The sequence below is a fragment of the Panthera leo genome, chromosome C1, assembly GCF_018350215.1.
Source record: "Panthera leo isolate Ple1 chromosome C1, P.leo_Ple1_pat1.1, whole genome shotgun sequence".
NCBI lineage: Eukaryota > Metazoa > Chordata > Mammalia > Carnivora > Felidae > Panthera > Panthera leo.
In genome coordinates, this window is record NC_056686.1 from 11,282,572 (window position 1) to 11,305,383 (window position 22,812).

Genomic DNA, 22,812 nt, shown 5'->3' on the forward strand with positions numbered 1-22,812 from the left:
TGCTTCCAGGTGCCCAGATGACTATTATGAGCCAAGCTTGTGCAGAAAGGTGTAATATAATGAGGCTGGTGGACCGTCGGTGGGCAGGGATTGCCAAAGGAGTGGGCACCCAGAAGATTATTGGAAGGGTACATCTAGGTGAGTAAAAGGCACTATGGGAGTCTTTTCAGGGTAGTGGGTGTTTCAAAATTTGTTTTGTGTAGGCATACCTGATGTAGCAAGCCTGATCCCCAGACACGTTAAATCCTGTGTTCTGTCAGAGTTACACACGTACAGGTTTTAATTTGTTACAAGACATCAGTCCCTATATACTTCTATTTTCCTGCTCCTTTGAGACCGCGTTCAACTATTAGCTCTTTTCTTGTGGTGCTCACCTCCATATTTCGAAATAACATGTTTGTCGTGCTGTCACTGACACGTAAATACTGTGGAGAGCTGAGCCACCTAATTGAAGACGATTGCTTTTCTCTTTGTGTTGTTTGTCTTACAATTAGTAATTGTCTTCTTTTGGTCATCTGGTATTCTAAGTGTTCCTCAGTCCCCAAACACTTACCTAGTTGTGTAGATCTCCTTTATACAGTTCATCCTGTTGAAGATTCTTCTAGAGACTGGACCAGTGCTGTAGAGCTGCTTCACAGCTGTTGTTTTAGGATCTCTCTTGACTGGGTCCCAAAGGCTGCTTTCCTCTTGCTTTTAGATGGGATTATGTGAATCCTCTGTCTCGCTCTTTGTAATTTTGCTCCTCAGTTTATTGGAGGGTAGCTTCCAGAGAAAGAATACAAGGGGGGAAACGGAGTCCTTAAATATCAGAATTTGTCATTGTTGTTGTTTTCCCATATTCTACCAGTCTGGCTAAGTGGGAAGTCACTTTGTTTTCCACAGTTTTTGTCAGTGCTGCTGCGGAGAAGCTGGCTGCTGTCTCAGTTCTTGATCCTATATTTGAAAGGTTTCTTTTCCATTTCTGAAGCTTGCAGAATCTTCTTTGACCTCAGTGTTGTGGAATTTCAAATTCACAGTGATGCACTTGGGTGTAGATCTGTCTTCATCCACCGCATGGGGTACCTTTCACTTCCTCTCCCCTGCCCCAGGATGTTTGCTGCTCGGTGGGATAATGTCCTATCCTAGACTTGTCCTGTAGTTTCCTTTCTTTCCTGTTTCTTTCTTTCATGTGTCCTGGGTGTGGTGGGTGTTTGTGGGATTTCCTCAACATTGCCTCCCAACCTTTCTGTTACGTTTTGTATTTGTTTGATGGTTTTCTCAGATATCTGGTGATCCTTGGCATCTGCTCATAGTGAAGACTGGGACACCAAAAGGCTGTTTGGAACATTACTTGGGTAGGCAGCCTTGGCGATATTTGGTGATCTGGAAGTTGGAAGGGGGGAAAGGGCTAGAGGCTCAGTAAACTTAAGCTTAATCCCCCTGGGATTCAGTCAGGTTCTTGTGTCTTTGTCTCTCTCCATGTACACCTCTGTTTCACTCTCTTGAGAAAATAAACCTCTAGTCTATTGTTGGGGTGAAAGGAGATAGTCACCTGGCTGAGCAGAGGTTAAGAGAGAACCGCAGGGTCTAACTGTGCCTCCTACATAGACCTGCACCCAGTCTTGCTACTTTGGACTCACCTCTACCCCTGCCTGCAGAGGTACTGGTTCATGAAACACTTGGGGGTTCTGTGATGTTAATTGGCTTGCTTCCCAGTTTTCCTCACTGCTCTCTGCTGCTTTCTGTTCCAAAATTACGTTTCAGTTGTCTCTTCTATGTGTGTGTGTGTGTGTGTGTGTGTGTGTGTGTGTTTATTTATATTTATTTTTTGCCCTTAGTGATTTGTACCTTAAAAAAGATAAACTTTTATTGTAATTTTTCAGGAGTAAATGGAGATAAATACATGTGCTCAGTCTTTCCTCTGTAACCAAATTTTTTTTTTCTTAATTCCTTAAATCCCTTTAAGTGAGACTCAACCACCAAGTAATCTCCTTCTGACCCTTTTCCCTTGCATTTTATTCTTGTAAAAGGTGGTCGTATAATGTATAGAATTTCAGACTCTGTTTTAAGAAAAAATGACATGTTCGCAGTGTTACTATAATTTTCATAAGCACCATGCAGATGCATGGGATTCTCTTATATGGGTTTAATGGTCAACTTTTAGGATAAATTTTTTCCCCCAATATTTTGTTACTGTAATACGGCAGTAGATTTTTGTGGGGTTTTTTGGGTGCACATTTTAATTTTTTTTTCCTTACTAAAGATTCTTGTCAATGAAACTACTGAGTCAAAGGTTATGAACACCTAAAGGCTCTTGATGTATTTCTAATTTGCACCAAAATGGCTTTTCCAGCACTTCGTCAGTATTCATCTTAATGTCCTTCTCCAATCAAGTATTACTAATTTTTAGTCCCTGAATTTACAGATTCAAAAAGTGTGGTTTTTTTTATTGTAAGTTGCTCTTCTCTCATTGCAAGTGATCATTTCTACCCATTTTTCTCTCTTTTTTTTTTTTTTGTAATATAGTTGTCTGTTTATTAGAGTCTTTTGTTTCTTTTATTGATTTATATAGAATTGGGGTAGTTTAAATACGTTACTGTCACGTACTTTCCTACACACAGTAGGACTGAAATACCACAAACTGGTTTGCTTCAGAGTCTGGGTTTGATTTTCCATGGTTTTAGGTAGGAAGATAATAGGATGAGGCAAAGTAAGTCTCAGTCCCTCGCGTCTTTCCTTGTGGATGGACAGGTCGTAGCATTTTGCAGCTTGGCTACGACAGCAGGCCGAAAACCTATGATCATAAGGGAAATCTAAATAAAGGAGAGCTGTGTCATGGGTGGGAAGACTCAGTGTGTCAAAGGTGAGAATTCTCCCACATTCATCAGCAGCAGTCATTGTGGTACCATGAAGATCTCAGTAGGTTTTTTGTGAGACCTGATGTGCTCATTTAAAATCAGCCCTTTATTGTAGGAATAGGCAAGATAACTCTGGAATGACTTCCCCTTCTAGATGTCAGGACCAAAGGACTAAAACAGAAACAGACCTGTGCTTACGTGAACCTTGATAAATGGCACAGGGCATCTTACAGAGCGGAGGGAAGGTTTCAGGAAATGATGCAAGGCCAGCTGGGTGTCCCTGTGGAAAAAATGAATTGGAAAACGGACCCTGCCTCACATCACACACAGATGTCAGTTCGGCGTGGGTTACAGACCTAGATGTTAAAAGCAGTATCAGAGCTTTTAGAAGAAAATATAGGAGAATATCTTGCATGCAGAAAAAGAGTTCCTTAAAAGTTAAGAAGGAGATTATTTGGTAGATTGGGCCACATTACGATTCAGAATTTTTTATCAAAAGACATCATAAAGGATGTGAACAGATGCAAACTAGGAAAGAGTTTTTATAACAGTGACCAATAAAGGATTCGTTTTCAGAATATATACAGTGTGTGTGTGTGCATGTGTCCATCATTCAATTCAGTAAGATGGTATAAACAAACTACAGGAGCGATGCACTCGGGTGGCTGGGTTGAGTGTCCGACTTCGGCTCAGGTCATGATCTCGGGGATTGTGGATTCGAGCTCCACGCCTGGCTCTGAGCTGTCAGCATGGAGCCTGGAGCCTGCTTCGGATTGTGTGTGTGTGTGTGTCTCTCTTTGCCCTTCCCCTGCTCATACTCTGTGTGTGTCTCTCTCTCAAAAATAAATAAACATTAAAAAATTTAAAACAATTACAGGGGTACCTGAGTGGCCCAGTGTCCAACTTGGGCTCAGGTCATGATCTCATGGTTCATGAGTTTGAGCCCTGCTGACAGCTCAGAGCCTGGAGCCTGCTTTGGATTCTGTGTCTCTGTCTTTCTCTGCCACCCTTCTCGAATTGTGCTCTCTCTCTCTCTCTCTCTCTCTCTCTCTCTCTCAAAAATAAACATTAAAAAAATTATAAAAAAAAAAAATTACAGGGGCACCTAAGTGGCTCAGTTGGTTGAGGGTCCAACTTCAGCTTGAGTCATGATCTCAAAGTTTGTGGATTTGAGCCCGGCCTCGGGCACTGGGCTGACAGCTCAGATCCTGGAGCCTGCTTCAGATTATGTGTCTCCCCCTTCTCTCTCTCTCTCTCTCTCTCTCTCAAAAATAAATAGACATTTTTAAAAAATTACAGCAGTGGGGGGCACCGGATAGCTCAGTCAGTTAAGCGTTTGACTGCAGCTCAGGTCATGATCTCATGCTCCATGAGTTCAAGCCCCACATTGGGCTCTGTGCTGACAGCTCAGAGCCTGGAGCCTGCTTCAGATTCTGTGTCTCCTCTCTCTGTCCCTCCCCTACTCACACTGTGTCTCTCAAGAAGATGAATAAATGTTAAAAAAAAATTACAGAAGCAATAGAACAGGCACTATTGAATAGGAAACCCAAATGGTTAAGAAATACATGAAAAGTTACTCATTATTAGGGAAATTTAGTAAGATTTTCAATCTAATAATACTAACTGTTGGTGAGAATGTGGAGCAGGAGGAACTCTGATACGCTGCTAGAAACATTTTGGAAAATAATTCAACATCCCCCAGCAAAGTTGAACCTAATATCCCCTAGAACCCTGTAATTCTGTTTTCTGTGGTATATATACCATTAGAGAAACTGAATGCACACCAGGAGAATACTCAGGGCAGCATTGCTTATGACCGCAGAAATTGGAAGTGACCCAGAAAGTCCCAGAGCAGTAGAATAAATCAGTTGTGGTATATTAGGCATTACAGTACACTAGGGATTTTTTTTTTTTTTTAAGTTTTATTTATCTATTTTGAGAGAGAGAGCATAAGCAGGGGAGGGGGAGAGAGAGGGAGAGAGTGGAGCCTGATTCGGGGCTCAAATCCATGAACTGTGAGATCATGACCTGAGTAGAAACCAAGAGTCAGATGGTTAACCGACTGAGCCACCCAGGCACCTCTAAGTTTGTTTTTGAGAGAGAAAGACAGAGAATCCCAAGCAGGCCCACCCCAGTTACCACAGAGCCCTGATGCGGGGCTCAAACTCATGAACGGCGAGATGATAACCTGAGCCAAAGTCCAGAGTCAGACGCTTAACCAGCTTATCCACCCAGGTGCCCTAAAGGATAATTAAAAATGAAAGAAATAGTTACATGTGCAGGGATCGATCTCAAAATACTTCGGTTTTTTTTTTTTTTTAATTAACTTTTTTTAATGTTTATTTTTGAGGGGGGGAAGGGGCAGAGAGAGAGAGGGAGACCCAGAATCTGAAGCAGGCTCCTGGTTCTGAGCTGTCAGCACAGAGCCTGATGTGGGGCTCGAACTCAGGAACCGCGAGATCATGACCTGAGCCGATGTCGGACGCTTAACCGACTAAGTTACCCAGGCACCCCTCAAAATACTTGAGTAAAAGATTAACGAGTGGTAATTCAAAAACACAAAACTAAATAGTATGTCACTTAGAAATCATACAAGACTGGGGGCACCTGTGGCTCTGTCGGTTAAGTGTCTTACTTTGGCTCAGGTCACGATCTCGTAGTTCATGAGTTCAAGCCCCACATAGGGCTCTGTGCTGACACCTCGGAGCCTGAAGCCTGCTTTGGATTCTGTGTCTCCGGCTCTCTCTGCCCTTCCCCCGCTCATGCTCTGTCTCTCTCTCAAAAATAAACATTAAAAAATTTTTTTAAAAAATCGTACAAGACTCGGGGCGCCTGGGTGACTCAGTTGGTTAAGTGTCCGACTTCAGCTGAGGTCATGATCTCACAGTCCATGAGTTCGAGCCCCGTGTCGGGCTCTGTGCTGACACCTCGGAGCCTGAAGTCTGCTTTGGATTCTGTGTCTCCGGCTCTCTCTGCCCTTCCCCCCACTCATGCTCTGTCTCTCTCTCTCAAAAATAAACATTAAGAAAATTTTTTTAAAAATCATACAAGACTTCGGGCACCTGGGTGACTCGGTTAAGGTCCAACTTCAGCTCAGGTCACAATCTCGCAGTCCCTGAGTTCAAGCCCCATGTTGGGCTCTGTGCTGACAGCTCAGAGCCTGGAGCCTGCTTTGGATTCTGTGTCTCCCTCTCTCTCTGCCCTTCCCCCACTGATGATCTGTCTCTCTCACTCTCAAAAATGAATAAATGTTAAAGAAAAATTTTTAAAAAATCATACAAGACTCGTAAGAATCATTTAAAAAGCTAAGAATGATTGATACAAAAGCCAGGATAGTCGGGAGGGTTGGAGAAGACCCGAAGCTATGAGCAGTAGAACATAAGGAACCTCTGAGTTTTGTGTTTCCTAAACCGGGGAAATAAATGCATAGGTGTTTGTTTTATTCTGCTTTATTTATTTTTTATTTTTCTTACATTTATTCATTTATTTTTGAGAGACAGAGACAGAGCACAAGTGGGGGAGAGGCAGAGAGAGAGGCAGACACAGAATGTGAAACAAGCTCCAGGTTCTAAGCTGTCAGCACAGAGCCCGATGCGGGGCTCGAACCCATGAACTGGGAGATTGTGACCTGAGCTGACACCGGACAGTCAACCTACTGAGCCACCCAGGTGCCCCCTTCATTGACTTTTAAACTGGTCATTGGGTTCACTGGATTTTCATACTTAACTCACCTGTTTCATGCTTTGCCTTGGCTTTGACTGATTGCAAGAAGCAAGGCACAGAATGCAATCTTTCCAAAGATTGCATGAGGCTTTTGAAGCAAAAATCCGCAATCCCTTCTCTTAATATGCTTTAGCTCAGGTTCAAATTGAAGGAGATTTCCTGGCGTGCTCTTTCTCTATACTTGAGGAACAGCCTATGGACATGCTTCTGGGACTGGACATGCTGAAACGGCATCAGGTAATTAAGTGCTTCACTATCTTTCTGCACTGACGTTTTGTATGTTACATGGGTATGATTGCATCATTTCTCTTGGTTATATATACTAGAAAACTGAGAAAGCATGGCTTTTGAGACTTGGAAAGATCCCTAATTAAGGATGTCATCATACATGGTTTGAAACGATTTATCAGTAGAAATAGAATCTCTTCTTGTGAAATCTCTCTGAATCTGTTAAATCCCGCCATCTGTTTGAGAGTATAATGGGCAACTTGGTTCTCTTGTGTTACTTTCAGTTTCTGATTAGAACTCAGGTAAGTTTTGATGGGTTTGTAGCGGGATCTAGAAAACACATGATGATTTTACTGCTAGTATGAGTTTAGTAAATCCTTCACAGCTTGTCAGTGCTTAAGGAAGAAGGTGTAGGTAAGATGCGGGCAGTGGAAATGTTTGTTTAGTATGGGGAGAATGAGTTGTAACTATGTTCATTTACAATCTTTGTATTTCCACTCTGAAATCTAATAATTTGTTTAAAGATAAACTCTTCTGATTGAAGAAGCAATTAGTGTCCACTGGGTGATAAAATTTTCCCAGTAAGGTTTTGTATCTAGGCAATATTTTTGTTTAAAATTTTTTTTTAAACGTTTATTCATTTTTTGGTAGAGACAGAGCGTGAGTGGGGGAGGGACAGAGAGAGAAGGAAACACAGAATCTGAAGCAGGCTCCAGGCTCTGAGCTGTCGGCACAGAGCCCAATGCGGGCCTTGAACACACGGACCGTGAGATCATGACCTGAGCCGAAGTCGGGCGCCCAACCGACTGAGCCACCCAGGCGCCCCCATATCTAGACAATATTTTTATGTCACTAATACTGTTTTTTGTTTTTTTTTTTTAATGTTTATTTATTTTGAGAGAGAGAAAGAGAGCAGGAGCGGGAAAGGGCAGAGAGGGAGAGAGAATCCTAAGTAGGCTCCACACTGTCAGTGCAGAGCACAACTCAGGGCTTCATCTCATGAACCATGAGATCATGACCTGAACTGAAATCAAGAATCGGACGTTTAACGGACTGAGCCACCCAGGTACCCCTATGTCATTAATACTCGTTTTAATACCGAAATCCTATAAAACATATATTGCATTAATATTCTAATCAAGGTGCAGAATTTTAAGTAGAAGGGGTGAGTGAATGCATGTATTAATAAAACCTAATTTATTAACTTGTCACTCTCTCCCCATTTTTTAGTCATGATATAGACCAGTAGTCTTCAGCTTTACAGATAGAAAACATATATGTGTGTACTGTCCTATGTTAAATAATTAGAAAAATACACAGAAAAGGAGGGTAGTTCTAAGTACGAAATAAAGATTGCCTTGGGGTGCCTGCGTGGCTCCGTTGGTTAAGCGTCCAACTTCAGCTCAGGTCGTGATCTCACAGTTCGTGCGTTCTGTGCTGACAGCTCAGAGCCTGGAGCTTTCTTCAGAGTTGGTGTCTCCCTCTCTCTGTATTAAAAAAATAAGAAGAAAAAAAAATAAAGATCGCCTTGCCCATATACCACTTTTGAGATGATTGGTACTTTGTGCAGTAAGCACAATATAAATAGTAATGTGAATGTATAAATGGTATGTCTCAGTTTTTTAAGAAAAAATCATCTCTGTATGTCTAAAAAGTGGGGCTGCTGATTATGCTTGGCCTTTTTCCCAATTTTGTACAGTGGATGTGTATTACATTTAAATTCAGAAATGAACAGAGGTTGGGTTAGACAAATATGTATAAAACTACATCATATAAAGATGATTCTCCTATAAGCTTTTTTTTTTGATTCTGCTATAAACTTTAAATGTTTCAAAAAATACTTAAATATTAGGGGCACCTGTGTGGCTCAATCTTTTGAGCTTCTGACCCGACTTCAGCTCAGGTCATGATCTCCTGGTTTGTGAGTTTGAGTCCTGCATCAGGCTCTGTGCCGACAGCTCAGAATCTGGAGCCTGTTTCGGATTCTGTCTGTCTCTCTCTGTCTCTCTCTGCCCCTCTCCTGCTCACTCGCTCACTCTCTTTTCTCTCTAAAAAACAAACGAACATTAAAAAAATACTTACATAAAACTTAAATATTTAAATTCAGGATAACTTTTCTGCGTGGTGTTTTATCCGCTATCATCCGTCTTTGGTTTCTTCCTTCTAAGTGTTCCATCGACCTCAAGAAAAATGTGCTCGTGATCGGCACGACAGGCTCACAGACCACCTTCCTGCCCGAGGGAGAGTTACCGGAGTGTGCCCGATTGGCGTATGGGGCGGGGCGAGAGGATGTGCGGCCAGAAGAGATTGCAGACCAAGAATTAGCAGAAGCTCTTCAGAAATCCGTGGAGGATGCAGGTATTTGCAGTGGCCATGCTCTGGGATAACTTGCTCGTTGTTGTCAGTGAGCCGGGGAGGTTGGAGCTTGAGAGGGCTTGGGGACCTTTTCAGTTCTTAATTCATGTCATCGTGCTGTCACGGATGTGTTCCTTGTCCTCTCTCAATACGGTAAAGAAAAACTCGGTGTTTCAACAGATCCATTGCTGTGTGCTAGGTCCCTTGGGCAGTTATTTGCTTAAGCGCATTTTGGTAGGCTTCCTAAAAAATCTTGTTTCCTTTTTCCTAACACAAATTCTTGCAGCAAGCAGACATTTCCTTTTAGTTCTGCAGTTTCCCTGAACATTTATTTTCCTTTCCTTAGGCCCGCTTCCTTTGAAGGATAGCATTGTCGTCCTGACTAAGCAGTCCTGACCTTTTTAATTAATATCTACTCAAAGCGCTGCTACCAGAGACAGAGGAACCAACAATAAGGAGCATAACTGAACACTAATCAGAATACAGGGTTTATGCTATTAATGAGATCGCATAGTGTGTTCTTGGGCCAAATTAGAACCGTCTGCAAACCCCTGACACGGGGATTCCTAATTCACTTCTTTGTGAGTCTCAGTTGTCTTGGTTTAAGTCTAAAGACCAAGCCAAGTTTTCTTGGGTAAGCTGGAAGGACACATTCTCGATGAAATCCTACCTCCATGTGATCATTTTCCCCATCTGTTCTAAAACCGTGACTGTGGGATGCATTTTCTAGAAACTGAAGAGAATTAACTTTTAAGTTGGGGTTATTTTCAAGTCTTGAGCTATATTCATCAGTGACTAATACCACATGTTGTGTTTTCTGGTACAGTAAAATGTATTAGAGCTACAAGTTCAGGGAATAGCTTTCTCCTAAAGACATAAAAGATAGGAGCTTATTAAAAAAAAGAAAAAGGCAGCCAGATTTTGCCAGTGTTTTTATGGAGAGCACCCAAGGTGTAGCCCTGAGCCTCTTTAAATTAAAATGGGTGTGGGTAACAGATGGCCTTTTCCAAGCCGGCTGTGTTCAGTCTGCTCCTTGACACCTTTTGGCACCTTTGAGTTGTACATACAAAATACAGCATTGGTTGTAGGAAGGGGAATATTCTGAACAGCCATGGAATGAATAGTTTTAAGCTTCCCTGCAAGGCAAGCTGGACTGAGTTTGACATACCCGCTTAGGAGGTTTTACCTGTTTTTAGTAACTTGTCAGTTGAGTCATCATTCTGGGTATTAATAAAATGAGGATGTATTACCATCTTGTGAAATGTCTATTTTCCCCCTACAATGTGGTGTTTTTATTTGAGGAGCACTGGCTGATGATAGCAATGCTTTCTAACCTACTAACAGTTATCCTCTTCGGGTAATTACCTTCTTGTAATAAAAAGTTAAGGAGATGAAAATAGAAACCACAGGTGTTTTCAGGCACAGTGAACAGAATGTGGCAATTCAAACTATTACAAGGAGGGGCTCCTGGGTGGCTTAGTTCGCAGAGCGTGCAGCTCCTAATCTCGGGGTCGAGAGTCTAGCCCTTCGTTGGGCGGAGAGATTATTTTAAAAACATAAAAAAATAAGATAAAAAGATAAAAATAGTTTTCAGAAAAGGATTAAAAGGAAGTGGGTTTTTTGCCCAGAGGATGATATTTTTTTAGTGACGATACATGGCTTGTGCTAATTTTTACAATATTTAAATAGTGAATGAATTCTACATCAGGTCTGTCTTGTTTGGAACGCTGACTTCCCAGTATCTTCAAAATCAAAACTCTGGACATAGTAGGTGAAAGTATTTTTGCCAAAAACCGTTCCTTTGGTGGATACCTTATACCATAGTATCTTTTATCTTTTCTATCAGCGGAAAAAGAAGTCAGAACAGGAGCCATATCTGATACATTTTCTAAACACTGACTAGAAGAGAAGTTAAGCCAGGACGATCCAGTTTCATTTGTTTTTCTCCCAAAAATAAATGTCAACTGAGAAAGAAATTGGGAAAGTGACTGTCACAAGTGTTCGCTCACCTTGAAGATTGCCATAGCTTGTAATCCCATCCATGGGTCTGCTGTTTCCACCTGTCTCACACGTCTGCCCATGAGTTCCATGTGTGTGGGTGTGTGAGATGAATTCCTTCCCAAGTTCTATTGAAGATCTGTTGAAGTTGACACGTTGTTCTGTGTATTGTGAGAGATTAAACCAACCAAACTACAGAAGCATTCCCCAACTTTGACTCTACCAGCTCCTGATTATAAGACGGCAGAGGAATGGAGACAATAACCCCGCATGCTGTGTGGTTTGCGTTGTTAACCCAAGTTTGCTTGTCTGTTTCCTAATTCAAACAGAGCGTCAGAAGCCATGATGCATGTAGTGTGTGTGTGCTGCAGCTGGAGTGGGCCCCAGACCAGGTATTTATAGACGCCACGTTCAGCCTTCCATCCAGTTATCGTCTGTGCTCTGAAAGTCTCTGTGTCCGCCGCAGTTTTGGAACTTAGCTTCTGCCATCCATGTCACCTCGTCTAATCTGGTTACAACCAGCCTGTATATACATCCGTATGTTGGCATGCGTACACATCGAAGTATAGTTTCCTATTTATAGTTTCGTCAACTGTTGTGGAACAGTCCAAGGAGGGGAGGGAGATCCCAGTCAAAGCCAGGTCCATCTGGCCATTGTGAATAGAGCAAATCAAGAATATCAGCCCCACAGCATGTTGTTGTTGAAGATAACTACACCGTTAGGGGTTTCATGAGCCTGTTTCTTCTGGAAAACTGGAAGTTCCTTTTTCATATCCCTGCACACAACTGCCTAGACTGGTAGAAGGGCACTTCTACCTGAAAGAAATTTTCGTTCCGCCGAAGACGAAATCGGGGCTTCGGCCAGGTAAACTTGTCTGGGGGCACAGGTTCAATAACGTGGGCAGCGCTGAGGTTTAATTCTCCCTGAAACGGGAGTTAAGACTTGACTCTTCTCTCCCTAGCCTCGCAGGGTCTCCCCGGGAGACGCTCTGTTCCCATCTCCCTGGAGTGTAAATTTGGGAGACGGCAGCCTGAGTTCACTGGCTGATTTATCAAGAGGAAAAAAGGCAACTGCCAGCCTCGGGCTTTATACGGGGTTGCAGGCTGGTTGTGATTAGATACCTAGCACTTAATTTCTTCGGTTTTTTCTTTTTCCTTAGAAAGATGGGGTAAAAGTAGGCACAGTTTAATTATTCTTAATATCCATTGTTCTCATCCCCTTCTCCTCACCCGTAGTACTGAGCCTGTCCCCTGCGGTCAGCACTTAGGCCAGTGAAGTCTCAGCTCTTGGAGGACCGTGTGCTGCTTTCTTAGCACAAAACACACACTGAGGCCACGTTCTCCTTGACCTGACACAGGGATCGTAACTGGCGTGCCAGTGCCCGAAGGCCATCATCACATGCCCCGTGCTACTTAACTCGGATATTTCACTGTGATGCATCTTTTCTGTTCGCATCAACTCACAACTGAACCTCTTTCAGAGTCGGCCTTAGAGATTGATAAATAAAACTAATAACTGTTTCTAGACACTGATGGATATAATTTACACTGAAGCAAATGCTGTTTTCCTGTTGACCTCTAAACTATATTGTTTCACCAGAAGTCAGTAACTTCCCAACAGAGTCAATGCTTTATCTCATTGTGCTGTTAACTGGTGTCGGATTAGAATGATTTAGAGCCATTTGAATCTGGATTGCTTCCTGACTTCTTAAGATCAAGCCCCCCACAATGGATGGCAGTCAACACGAAGCATTTGAGTCTGAGAAGCATCTGCCCTGAGAGATTGTATCGTGAAGTAGTTTTTGCTGCCACCCGTTGGCATTTAATTAACAATCTTCTAGTCACTGCATAGAGGTCATTGTTTGTATCGGTGGCAAAAGGAGAGTTGGAATTGATGTTTAATGGCTTCGTGAGGTGATGTTTGAGCCTGCCACCCTTGAGTGCCCAGTCAGTTGTATTGAGTCTAAATGGTCATTGCCTGTCTGAAAACTATTATGAACCGTCCGCCTTTGCTGCCAGGACCCTACCCCCTTTCCCTGCCCTAAAAGACTTCAGTGTCCTCACTTAGTTGTACCATGTTAATGTGATAAAGTAACTGATAAACCCTTCTAAGGTTGCCGTATTTGGCAAGGTGATGATTGGATCTAATCTGTTTGCTCTTTACCTTTATTTTTGTGCTTTGAGTCCTTGCTCAGACAGCTGTCTCATGATTTGGATCATGGGAGTTTGGATAGAAATGAATTAAATAGAATATTTGTTTCTCTGTCTCCTAGAGAATCCCGAGCATATTCTCCTTTCTCTTTATAATTCCCACTCTGTTCCAGATATAACTGGTTTTAGTCTTGTCGTTTGAAATGCTAAAAGTGCATTGATGTGAGAATCACTCTAGTGCAGAGATCCTCAAAACCTGTAACATGCTTCAGAACCACCCGAAGAGCTTTTTGAAAGTGCAGACCCTTGGGTTTACTCCCAGGGATGGTGCCCCAGAGTGTGCATGCTTAGCAAACAGGATTTCAGGGCAAGTGATAGAACACACTCGGAGAAACTCTTCTAAGAGGGTCGGACCCACGGAGAATAAAGATACATGAATGTCCTTCAGTCTTGAGCACTAATGCAGCCATTATGTGGATGTTTATTAATGGTACTTAAAGAAAAATACTGAATTACAGTGTACATGTTTTGTTAAGAACGTGCCTATCTCTTACTCTGATGCTGTGATGTTGAATTGTCTACCCCAGTGAGAATGGTTCTTGTATAAGTATCAGTATAAGACAAACCCAAGTTTAAGGGCCTGATTTTGTTCTGTCCTGTTGAGATTTGTATCATCTGAGAAGTGATTGGCCTTTGTAACCTGCTAATTAATCTCTTTTCCTTTCCCTTTTGTTCCATGTAGAGAAAAGTGGTAAAGAAACTACCTCACTGGGAATGTCATCCTTACCAACTTCAGATGGATTTAACCATCCAGCCCATCCTTCAGGACAGAGTCCTGAGATTGGTAATCCTATGAGTCTTGCTCACTCTGTCTCTGCTTCAGGCTGCCCTTTCGAGCCCAGTGACCCTGACAGCATTGAACCTAAAGCTCTAAAGGCTTTGAAGGCTTCCGCCGAATTCCAGATAACCTCTGAAAAGAAAGAACATCTTCCTCCACGGGATCTTTCTGATTGTGCTTCTTCAGCAGACAGCGCTCCAGCCATGCCTCTGCAGAATTCATCCGAAGAAGCCATTGTTGCAGAGAATATGGAGAAATCTGCTGAAAGAAGCACCCAGGGCCTCAGATCTCCTCTCCACACAAGACCGCAAGCTAGTTTATCTGTCACGACTACTAGTGTGCAGGAACCACCGGGGTTTCTAGGTGAAAAGGGTTGGCATCCAGAAAGTCAGAACCCGAGTCAAGGGAACGGCCTTCAGCAGCACAAAGAACCAGGGAATGAACAGCATGAGGTTGTACAACAGAATGCTCTACATGACCAAGAACAGGAACATCTCTGTAACACAGAGGACTTTGAACTTCTTGGAGAAAGGCAACAGAATCCACAAAGAAGTGTTGATTTAGAAGCTACAATGAAAGAAGACAGGCTACAGCAGAATGTGGACCTTCCAGGTACAGAGGAAAATACTCTACCTTCAGGATGCTGTGGCTGCCCCCATTCAGAAACACTCATGGAAGTGGATACAGTTGAAGAGTCCCTAGTGGCTGTGCCTAACTCAGCGGATGGTCAGAATGCCAATGTCAAGAACATCGGTGCACCCGATCTCACCTTAGATAATCCCCTGATGGAAGTAGAAACATCAAAATGTAACCCTTCGTCCGAAATTTTGAGTAATTCAATTTGCACTCAGGATTTACAGCTCCCAGACAATAACGTTGAAATGTCTGGAACAAATAAAGAAGATGGGGATTGCTCCCCGTCTTTAAGTCTCTGTGGCAGTTGTCAGCCTTCTGTGGAGTCAGCAGAGGAATCCTGCTCATCTCTAACGGCAGCCTTGAAGGAACTCCATGAACTTTTGGTCATTAGTAGTAAACCAGCTTCAGAAAATACATCTGAAGAAGTTATCTGTCAATCAGAAATGGTAACTGAGGGCCAAACAGGTGGGAAGGACCTTTCTGAAAGATGGACCCAAAGTGAGCATGTTGTAGTTACCCAGAACGAAGAGCGTTCACAAGTCTCCTTTCATCAGACCGTAACTGTATCGGTGAGGGCAGAAAAGTTAACAGACACTTCAAATGGTGCTGGAGTAGAAGATGTAGAAGATATTAATGTCAGGGATCCAGGTGATGGCCTAGTAACTGATAAGGAAAGTGTCCCCGAGTCTAGGGAATCCGAGAACAAGAGCAGTTCTGACGCTCTAGCCTCAGCAAAAACGTCTAATCAATTACACTGCACCTTAGGTGTAGAAATCTCACCCAAACTTTCAGCAGGTGAGGAGGATGGTGTCAGTCCCACATCTGAGCAAACGAAGTCCTGGTCCAGTTTCACGGTTGAAGATCTGGGTCAGGGCGCACAGAATCCGGTGACAGACGGGCCTGAGACACGACAGGATGTCTGTCCTGAAGCCGCAGGGCCACTTGTTGACTTTGAACCGCCCACCAGCCACCCATCATCAAGTCCCTCCGTTCTTCCACCACTGATTTTTCCTGCTGCAGACATTGACCGGATTCTCCGTGCCGGCTTCACTTTGCAGGAAGCTCTTGGGGCTTTGCATCGAGTTGGCGGAAATGCAGACCTTGCACTTCTTGTTTTGCTCGCAAAGAACATTGTAGTTCCTACATAACCAAGGAAAAGTGGGCTAAACCATCCTCCATTCCCTTAAAAAAAAAAAAAAAAAAAAAAAAAAAAGCTATAGACACACAACACACACTCTCTCTCTCTCCCCTCTCTCTCTCTCCCTCTCTCTCTCTCTCTCTCTCTCTCTCTCTTTCACTCACCACGTACACAGTATATGTAGAAACCTGCAAGCAGAATGTTGAGCCAGATTTTTTTTAAAGATTTTTTTCGGCCAAAGTAACTTATCTCTTGTCTGATGAATTTGTCTATTCTATTTGTTAAAATTTGGGCCTTTTAAATGTATTGGCAGTATGTGCATACAAAAGCTTTTTATTATCAAGATGATGTATTCTGGAATAAAATTGACGGTTTTGTGTATAGCATACCATTTTAGAATGAGAGTGAGTGCTTTAAAAAGCAGAAGCCATGAGAAACCCTACCACCCATGCAGCTGAAAGCAGATCACCTTCCCTCTTTGGCTGTGTCTGTGCTGTAGGCAGGGTATGGCTTGTTGGCTCAATTGTCCATTTACAGACTTGATCACATGGTGTGGTGTTTGGAATTACACTTCGTGCTCTGTGTATTGGTGATGCATCAGTTATAAGAGGAAGTTGAAGAATAATTGAGTGATCTCTCCTACTAGAGTGGTATGTTTTTATTTGTGTGGTTAGGATTTGGCAGTTTTATGGGGTGAGTTGGGAGGATTTAAACCTTGGGCTGCTCTGTACGCGACAGGCTGCTGCATGGATTGCCAAGTATTTTGGGGTGGGGGGGGAATCAACATCAGAATGGAACGTGGTGCTACCCAGATAGAAAAGGGAAAAGCGTGTAATTCTGTTTGCAAATGTTTGGTGATGTGTCAAGGACCGGGAGTGAAAAATAATGGCCTGAACGCTGGAATTTACTAGAGAGTGGGTTTGCGAGCATCTTACTGATCTCACCTCAACCCTTAGTGACCAACAGTGAACCCAGAGTTCTGCTAAGGGGTTGATTTGCCTGCAGTTCATTTCCTTTCTAAGCTCATCTACTGGGAAGTGCTTCCAAAGCTCAGTGTGAGCCGCGATCGGAGTGAGATATCGTGAAGTGTGATAACCTTGTCGCTGGTTCATCTTGGTGCTTGGAATGGTCAGCCTGTTTGGTGAGTGGCCTTTACGGCAATGGAAATAGTAATGGCAGTTCCTGACTCAAGTGGCCTTGGTAGAGATTTCCATCCCTTTCTTTCCTCAGGAGTTTCTTTTTTAAAGTAGGCGGCGTCACATTTGTGTTTACCACGTCAAGGTAGAGTGGGGCATAGTATATAGATGTATTTATTGTGGCCTTTTTTTATATGAGGACTAGCCCTTGGAAATCATTGTCCTGTGGGCCCCACTGTGCAATAATCCTACTGGATAGATTTTAGGTAGTTTTTCCCAGAAAATAAATTATCTTATGTACCCAGCAGGAATCTGAAATCTTGGTTTTATTGAAAAGAATTTTGAGAATGACTCCTGATTCCAAGCTAGAGTTTGCAATGTGTTTGAAACAGATGCTTCGAAAGGGTGATTCGTGAACTTAGTGTTAAATGATTTTGTGTGAAGTCTTACTCTCTTTGCAAGCTTATTCTTTCTTTCAAAATTCAAGTCATTGAGCACAATCAAAACGGAGGCTCATATCTCAGGAGTTTTTGACATTTTCATTTGGGGGCACTTAGAGACCTTTCTCTTCTGTCCTGTTCCGTCTCCTTTTCTTTTTGCTGTGACGTTTGTATGTATGTTGTGAGTCTTCAGTGATGTGGCGGAAAGTCACATAGATTCATCATGATCCTCCGAAGTTGGGAGATGGTTGGCAGAAGGAGTTGTGGTTTACCGTTTTCACGAGGGCGCTCCGAACAGCAGGTCAGCCAGGTTGTCTTTAAGATGTTCTTTGAGACAATCACATGCTGCAGACCCTTTTGCCTGCCCCACACCAAAGACGTAAGATGCACTAGGAAACTGCGTGTAGGATTTCTGTCAACCGACTCTTAGAGCTGCGACCATAATTAAGTAGTTGGTGCTATGAGGGAAGCAAAATCCAGTAGCAGTGCAGTGGCCCCTGTATTTGCTTTATGGGTGGTAACTGGGAATTTATTCTAAGCTAATAAATCTTTAGGGTTATAAAGTGGGGTGGGTGTGAGGTGGGGGAAGTTATCAGTGACAACAGACCCCTCCCAAGAGGCCTTCTGGGTGAAGACGGGCCTCCTAGTCTTTCTGAGCAGTGGCACACTGCTCAGCGGCTTGGCCACTGAATTTTCACAGTGCGGAGATCTGGGAATCCATCCTAGGTAGAATACAGAATATCAGTGTGGAAGAGGTTTTATTACAATAGCTTTTTACGTATGTATATTTATTTTTAGGAGAAAATCGAATAGGCCTATAGTTGTACATGTATTCTCCTTAGGAGTACCTTGAATGAATGAGCTGAACCCTCTTGCCAGATAGCCTTGTCCTTTTTCATCATTTATTTTTCAGTGTATAATTGCTTTGGATCCTTAAAACTTTATTTTCCTGTCCCATCATTTGTATGAACGTAAAGTCGCTGACATTATTAGGATTTTGAATAATTTTAAATCACGCAGTTCTTAAAACACAAAGGGAATTAAGGAACACGACACTAGTGAACTTCGTCAGTTTTACTAAAAGTGCAGAGATTCGAGATTAACTTCTCTAAAAATGAGGTAAAATCATTGTGAACTCCTCTGGTGGCCAACAGAACTGATCCTGGCCAGCCATCGACAGTAACGGGCCACCTTTCTGGATAGCTTCTTTGCCGTAACCAGTAACGGACGGTTCTGTGGTCAGTGCTCCCCTCCAAGGGTGGTCTCTGTTTACTCACCAGAGAGAGGAGAAGGTTGTCCTTCCTGGAGGACTTCTGCAGTTTACCTTAAGTTGATTTCCATGGGTAGGAATGTGCTTGGTGACCAGACAGCCGTGCCTAACACAGCTGTAGATTTTGCCCACTGAAGCTGGGAAGAAGGATTTCCACTTGTACCTGTGTAGGCCCCCGGGCCCCAGCCGGCAGCCTTCATCCCTCAGTTTGGGCTTTAGGCGTTAACATCTAAAGATTACCAGTGGCTTGGCAAAGAGAATGGGATAGGTGGTGGGTGGGTGTTAAAACTGGTCTGCCTTGGAGCCTATGAAACCTCCCAGCGCTCCTTGTCTCCATATGTACTAAAGGAAGACACAGCCCGTGTGTTTTGTTTTTTTTTTTTTTTTTTGTCCAAAGCATTTCTCTAGCAAGAGGGTTGCATAAAAATGGAAAGACACATGAGACTTTGTGTCACCAATTTTGATAACCAGTTAAAACTGGAATCTGCCTGTTCTTCCCTTAGCACAGCTTTCTCTCTCTAGTAAAAGCCATAAAAACTTCATTGGTTTAACCATCAGCTCATATGTATATATACATGTGTGATTGACAAATAGCCTACAGTTAATTTTACATAGAATGAAAAGCAAGCAATTTTTCTATTTCAGATATATCCTCCACATACGGTGGCTTTTATCCCACCATGTATATAAAAACAGCCTTGCCGGTAACCAGCCAGGAAAGTTGCAGTGCGTCTGATTTCCTTTTCCTACCTGTTTGCCACCTGCAGTGAGAGCAGGCAGCATAATTGAACTGCTGTGTGTTTCAAACTTGTTATCACCGGTAACATATCCTAAGAGAAGCTAACTAGATTATGCATTCTTCCAATCTCTAGCACAAATACCAAAAAGCCAAATTTCTCCTTTGAATTTGGTTACTTAGTATAGTTTGTGGCTGAGTTAGAAAGAAACCGTTATCAAGAGTTTCCCTTCCTAGATGATGAATGTTAACATTTTAGGAGTTCCATAAAATAGCTTTTTTCCTGGAAGAATTAAAAACGCCAATTCCTCGAAGACCAAGTAAATTTAAAGCGTGTCCTTGAGAACTGTGGAAATGTAAATTCATGGCTCAAGCTCTGTATCTTAGAGGTCCCTCGGTGTTAGTGAGGTGTTCCTAGGAGTTCGTTAAGATTTTAGGGGTAAACCTTTGAAGTACTTGATTTTCTCTTGTGCCTTAGTTTTTCCAAGTAGCAGAGGCATCACATTTTGGTGGGGAGTGAAAGTGGAAATATCAGGGAGAAAGTTTGAAAATGGCCTTCCTAGAAATAGAGGGCGTGCATGGAGTTGGTCCTAAGACTCACCTTCGATTCAGAATTATCCTGCACCAAATCATTAGATTTCCTTAGACGGAAAAAATTCCAATAGGGCTTTTTTGCATTGGGAGTACCAGAAAATGGTTTCTAGATGTTTATTAGATTTTTCTTCATTGCACTATCAGTATTGTGGTGGTTAAGACACAGAAAAAGTTTGAGAAAATCTGGTACTCTTGAGGCCTATACAGTATGAGTCTTTGATTAAGAATTCATTGATTCATGGGGCACCTAACTGATTCAGTCGGTGGGGCAATGTGACTCTTGATCTCGGGGTCGTGAGTTCCAGCCCCATGTTGGGGTAGAGTTTACTTTAAAAAAAAAAATCAATTGATTCAAACATTAAGTGCCTGTGTGCCAGGTACTGGTGAGTACTGAGAACACAGGGGTGACTAAATCAGATTAGGAGCCTGTCCTCATGAAGCTTTGTCTCGTAAGGAGACATGAAGCAAATTTTAGCTTTAGGAGAAGGATCTGCTTTTGCCTATTAGCATGGTTTTATTTTAAAAGTCATACTAGAATGATTTGGTTCAAATTCAGAGAGTGGGGAAAATCAGGCTCAAAATGGAATTCGATGCTTATTTAGAGCTTAAAACTGCTCTAAAATGTTTTTTTTTTTTTAATTTTTTTTATGGAATCAGAAACCAACAAAAAATGTTCAAATATTTATAGGGATACTTGAAGAAATCAGTATAAATTATTTGCAAGTAATTTATGCTGCTGGGGTGGGGTGGGCAGGGTAGAAGTCCAAGGTAAACGGGAGAGATCCCAAATATGTAGCCGTGACCGTGAGCTTTCCCTCCCATCAGGGCATCCTTCCACGCAGGGTACAAATGTGGAGTGTGCCGGGGTATCCTCTCCCTGCCCGCCCCCCACCTTGAGCATGGCTGCTCTGGAATACTGACCATCTGGTCCCGCGGGACTTAGAGGATTCTGTGGCATTTGCTGCTTTAAAACAGCTGAGTGCAAAATGTGGAAATGAGAATCTAGAGCAGAAAATGAAGCAAGCGATAGTTCTGGGACTGGGTGGTGGGCAGAATTACTCACAAGAGGATTCGAGGCTCTACCAAATCGCTCAGCAGGATCGCTCCATCAAAAGAAAATTCGTTAGCCCATTCTTTAAAATGTCACCACGTATGTTGTAATCCTGAGGCATACAACCTGACTGCTAGTGACTTCTGAGGCTTACCATTAGAAAACTCCCAAGTTCATCGGATACTTCTTGGTGATTGGTAATTTAGATCCTCTGGGGGGCTGTAAAAGGTGAGGGGGATATAGCTGGTAAGTTTCAGGGCACAATGTTAAGGAATAAACTCTACAGAGAAAATGGCTCAAGGGTGTAGGAGTTAGAGAATGTTTCTTTTACCTTAAAAAGTTAGGCAGATTATCGAAGACGTGGGGTGGGGGTGTAGAATACAAAATTAGAATTTTTACAGAACTCTATTTCTCTAAATATGTACCATACGAAGGTTCTCATTAGCCGACTTGGGGAAGGGGCATGCTGGCTTATTTTTCCCTGGGAAAATCCGTGTCTGGTGGGAAATGATTTTGTTTACCAGGAGCTTGCTCTATGTGCAACGTTGACTGAATGCATCTGTGGTTTAGAGGAAGGTAGACCTCTCTTAATCTCCTACCAGAGGCAGTCAGATGAGCCATTTGGTTTCCAGATTCCTTCAGCCTGAGATGACCTGATGCCGACCAGACAGTTTTCTTTCCCTGCAGGCCCCACAGCTTTCTGAGTTTATGCCCCCTATCTGGGACCTTTCTCTCTGAATGATTATATCCCATTCTCTGTTCTCTCCATCACCCTTTTCAGATAGTTCTGGTGATGCACTCAGAGCAGTTCAACATACTGGTCATACTTGCTTTTCTCACCGTGCACGTACAGCGAAAATTGATTATGCTCATTGTTACTCAAAGTCCCGTCTTCATGGCGAGTTGAGCTAATGGCCTTTGCTCTCAAGGAAGCCTTGTTTACCAGTTTTGTAGCCACACTTGGCAAATCTTAGCAAACAGAAACCCTTCTCGAACCCTTTTATTTGTTCTTGCAATTGCTCATGTATTGCTTTTCTGACTTTTCTTTAAGCTTTGAGACTACTGCATCTTTAAAAAGCTAGGCAGATTGGCAAAATAGGCTTGCCAATAGCTTTGTCACTCCATAGCGCTTTGGTTTTGAGAGTTGGGAAACTCAGAACTTAAGGGAACCAAACTCAGGAATCCCACAGTTGGCTGCACTGTGCCCTTGGTTTAGGGGCTGGACATAGGACCTGTCTGCAGCTGAGTGAACTAGATGCATTTGGGTTTGAGTTTTTGTCACATACTGAAATGTTAAGTCAGCCCTAAATAATCAAAACACTTTATTTTTCTTTTTTTAATAGGAACTTTCTGAAGAAAAAGTGATGTGTAAAACATTTGATATTTAATAAGACAATAAAGTTTTTATCATAAGACTCTTGTTTGATCAGTTTCTTTTAAATTGAGATGGTTACTTCACTTGAGTCCTGATCTGTCTCCCTGCCCCTTTGAACAGCTTGTACCCGGGCACCGTGATTCGTGAGCCAGCTGCCTGTACCTCAGAAGAAATGGGTTATGCCCAAGCCCTTAAAGTTAACTTGCAGATGACCACTACAGGGGCACGGCTATCTGAGCATGTCAGAGACTGTGCATTTGTGCCTGTGTGGGCAGCCGATGCCCTGGGACAGACATAACGCCGTGG

The 22,812-nt window shown here is 42.7% G+C and overlaps 1 protein-coding gene across 7 annotated transcripts in view; it reads left to right on the forward strand.

Annotated features, from left to right (window-relative positions):
• The window catches only part of LOC122227074 (protein DDI1 homolog 2), a 37,655-nt gene extending 21,676 nt beyond the window's left edge, over positions 1-15,979 (forward strand). For 3 of the 7 annotated variants that reach the window (XM_042951251.1, XM_042951250.1, XM_042951254.1), the window contains 4 exons: positions 10-138; positions 6,694-6,797; positions 8,957-9,146; positions 14,035-15,979. In XM_042951251.1, the coding sequence (XP_042807185.1) occupies positions 10-138; positions 6,694-6,797; positions 8,957-9,146; positions 14,035-15,914 (2,303 nt within the window). In that variant the 3' untranslated portion in view covers positions 15,915-15,979. Of the gene's footprint in view, positions 1-9; positions 139-6,693; positions 6,798-8,956; positions 9,147-11,470; positions 11,534-14,034 lie in introns of those variants that run through there. The other 4 variants (XM_042951252.1, XM_042951257.1, XM_042951255.1 and 1 more) reach the window with 4 other exon arrangements.
• Positions 15,980-22,812: the final 6,833 nt, after the last annotated feature.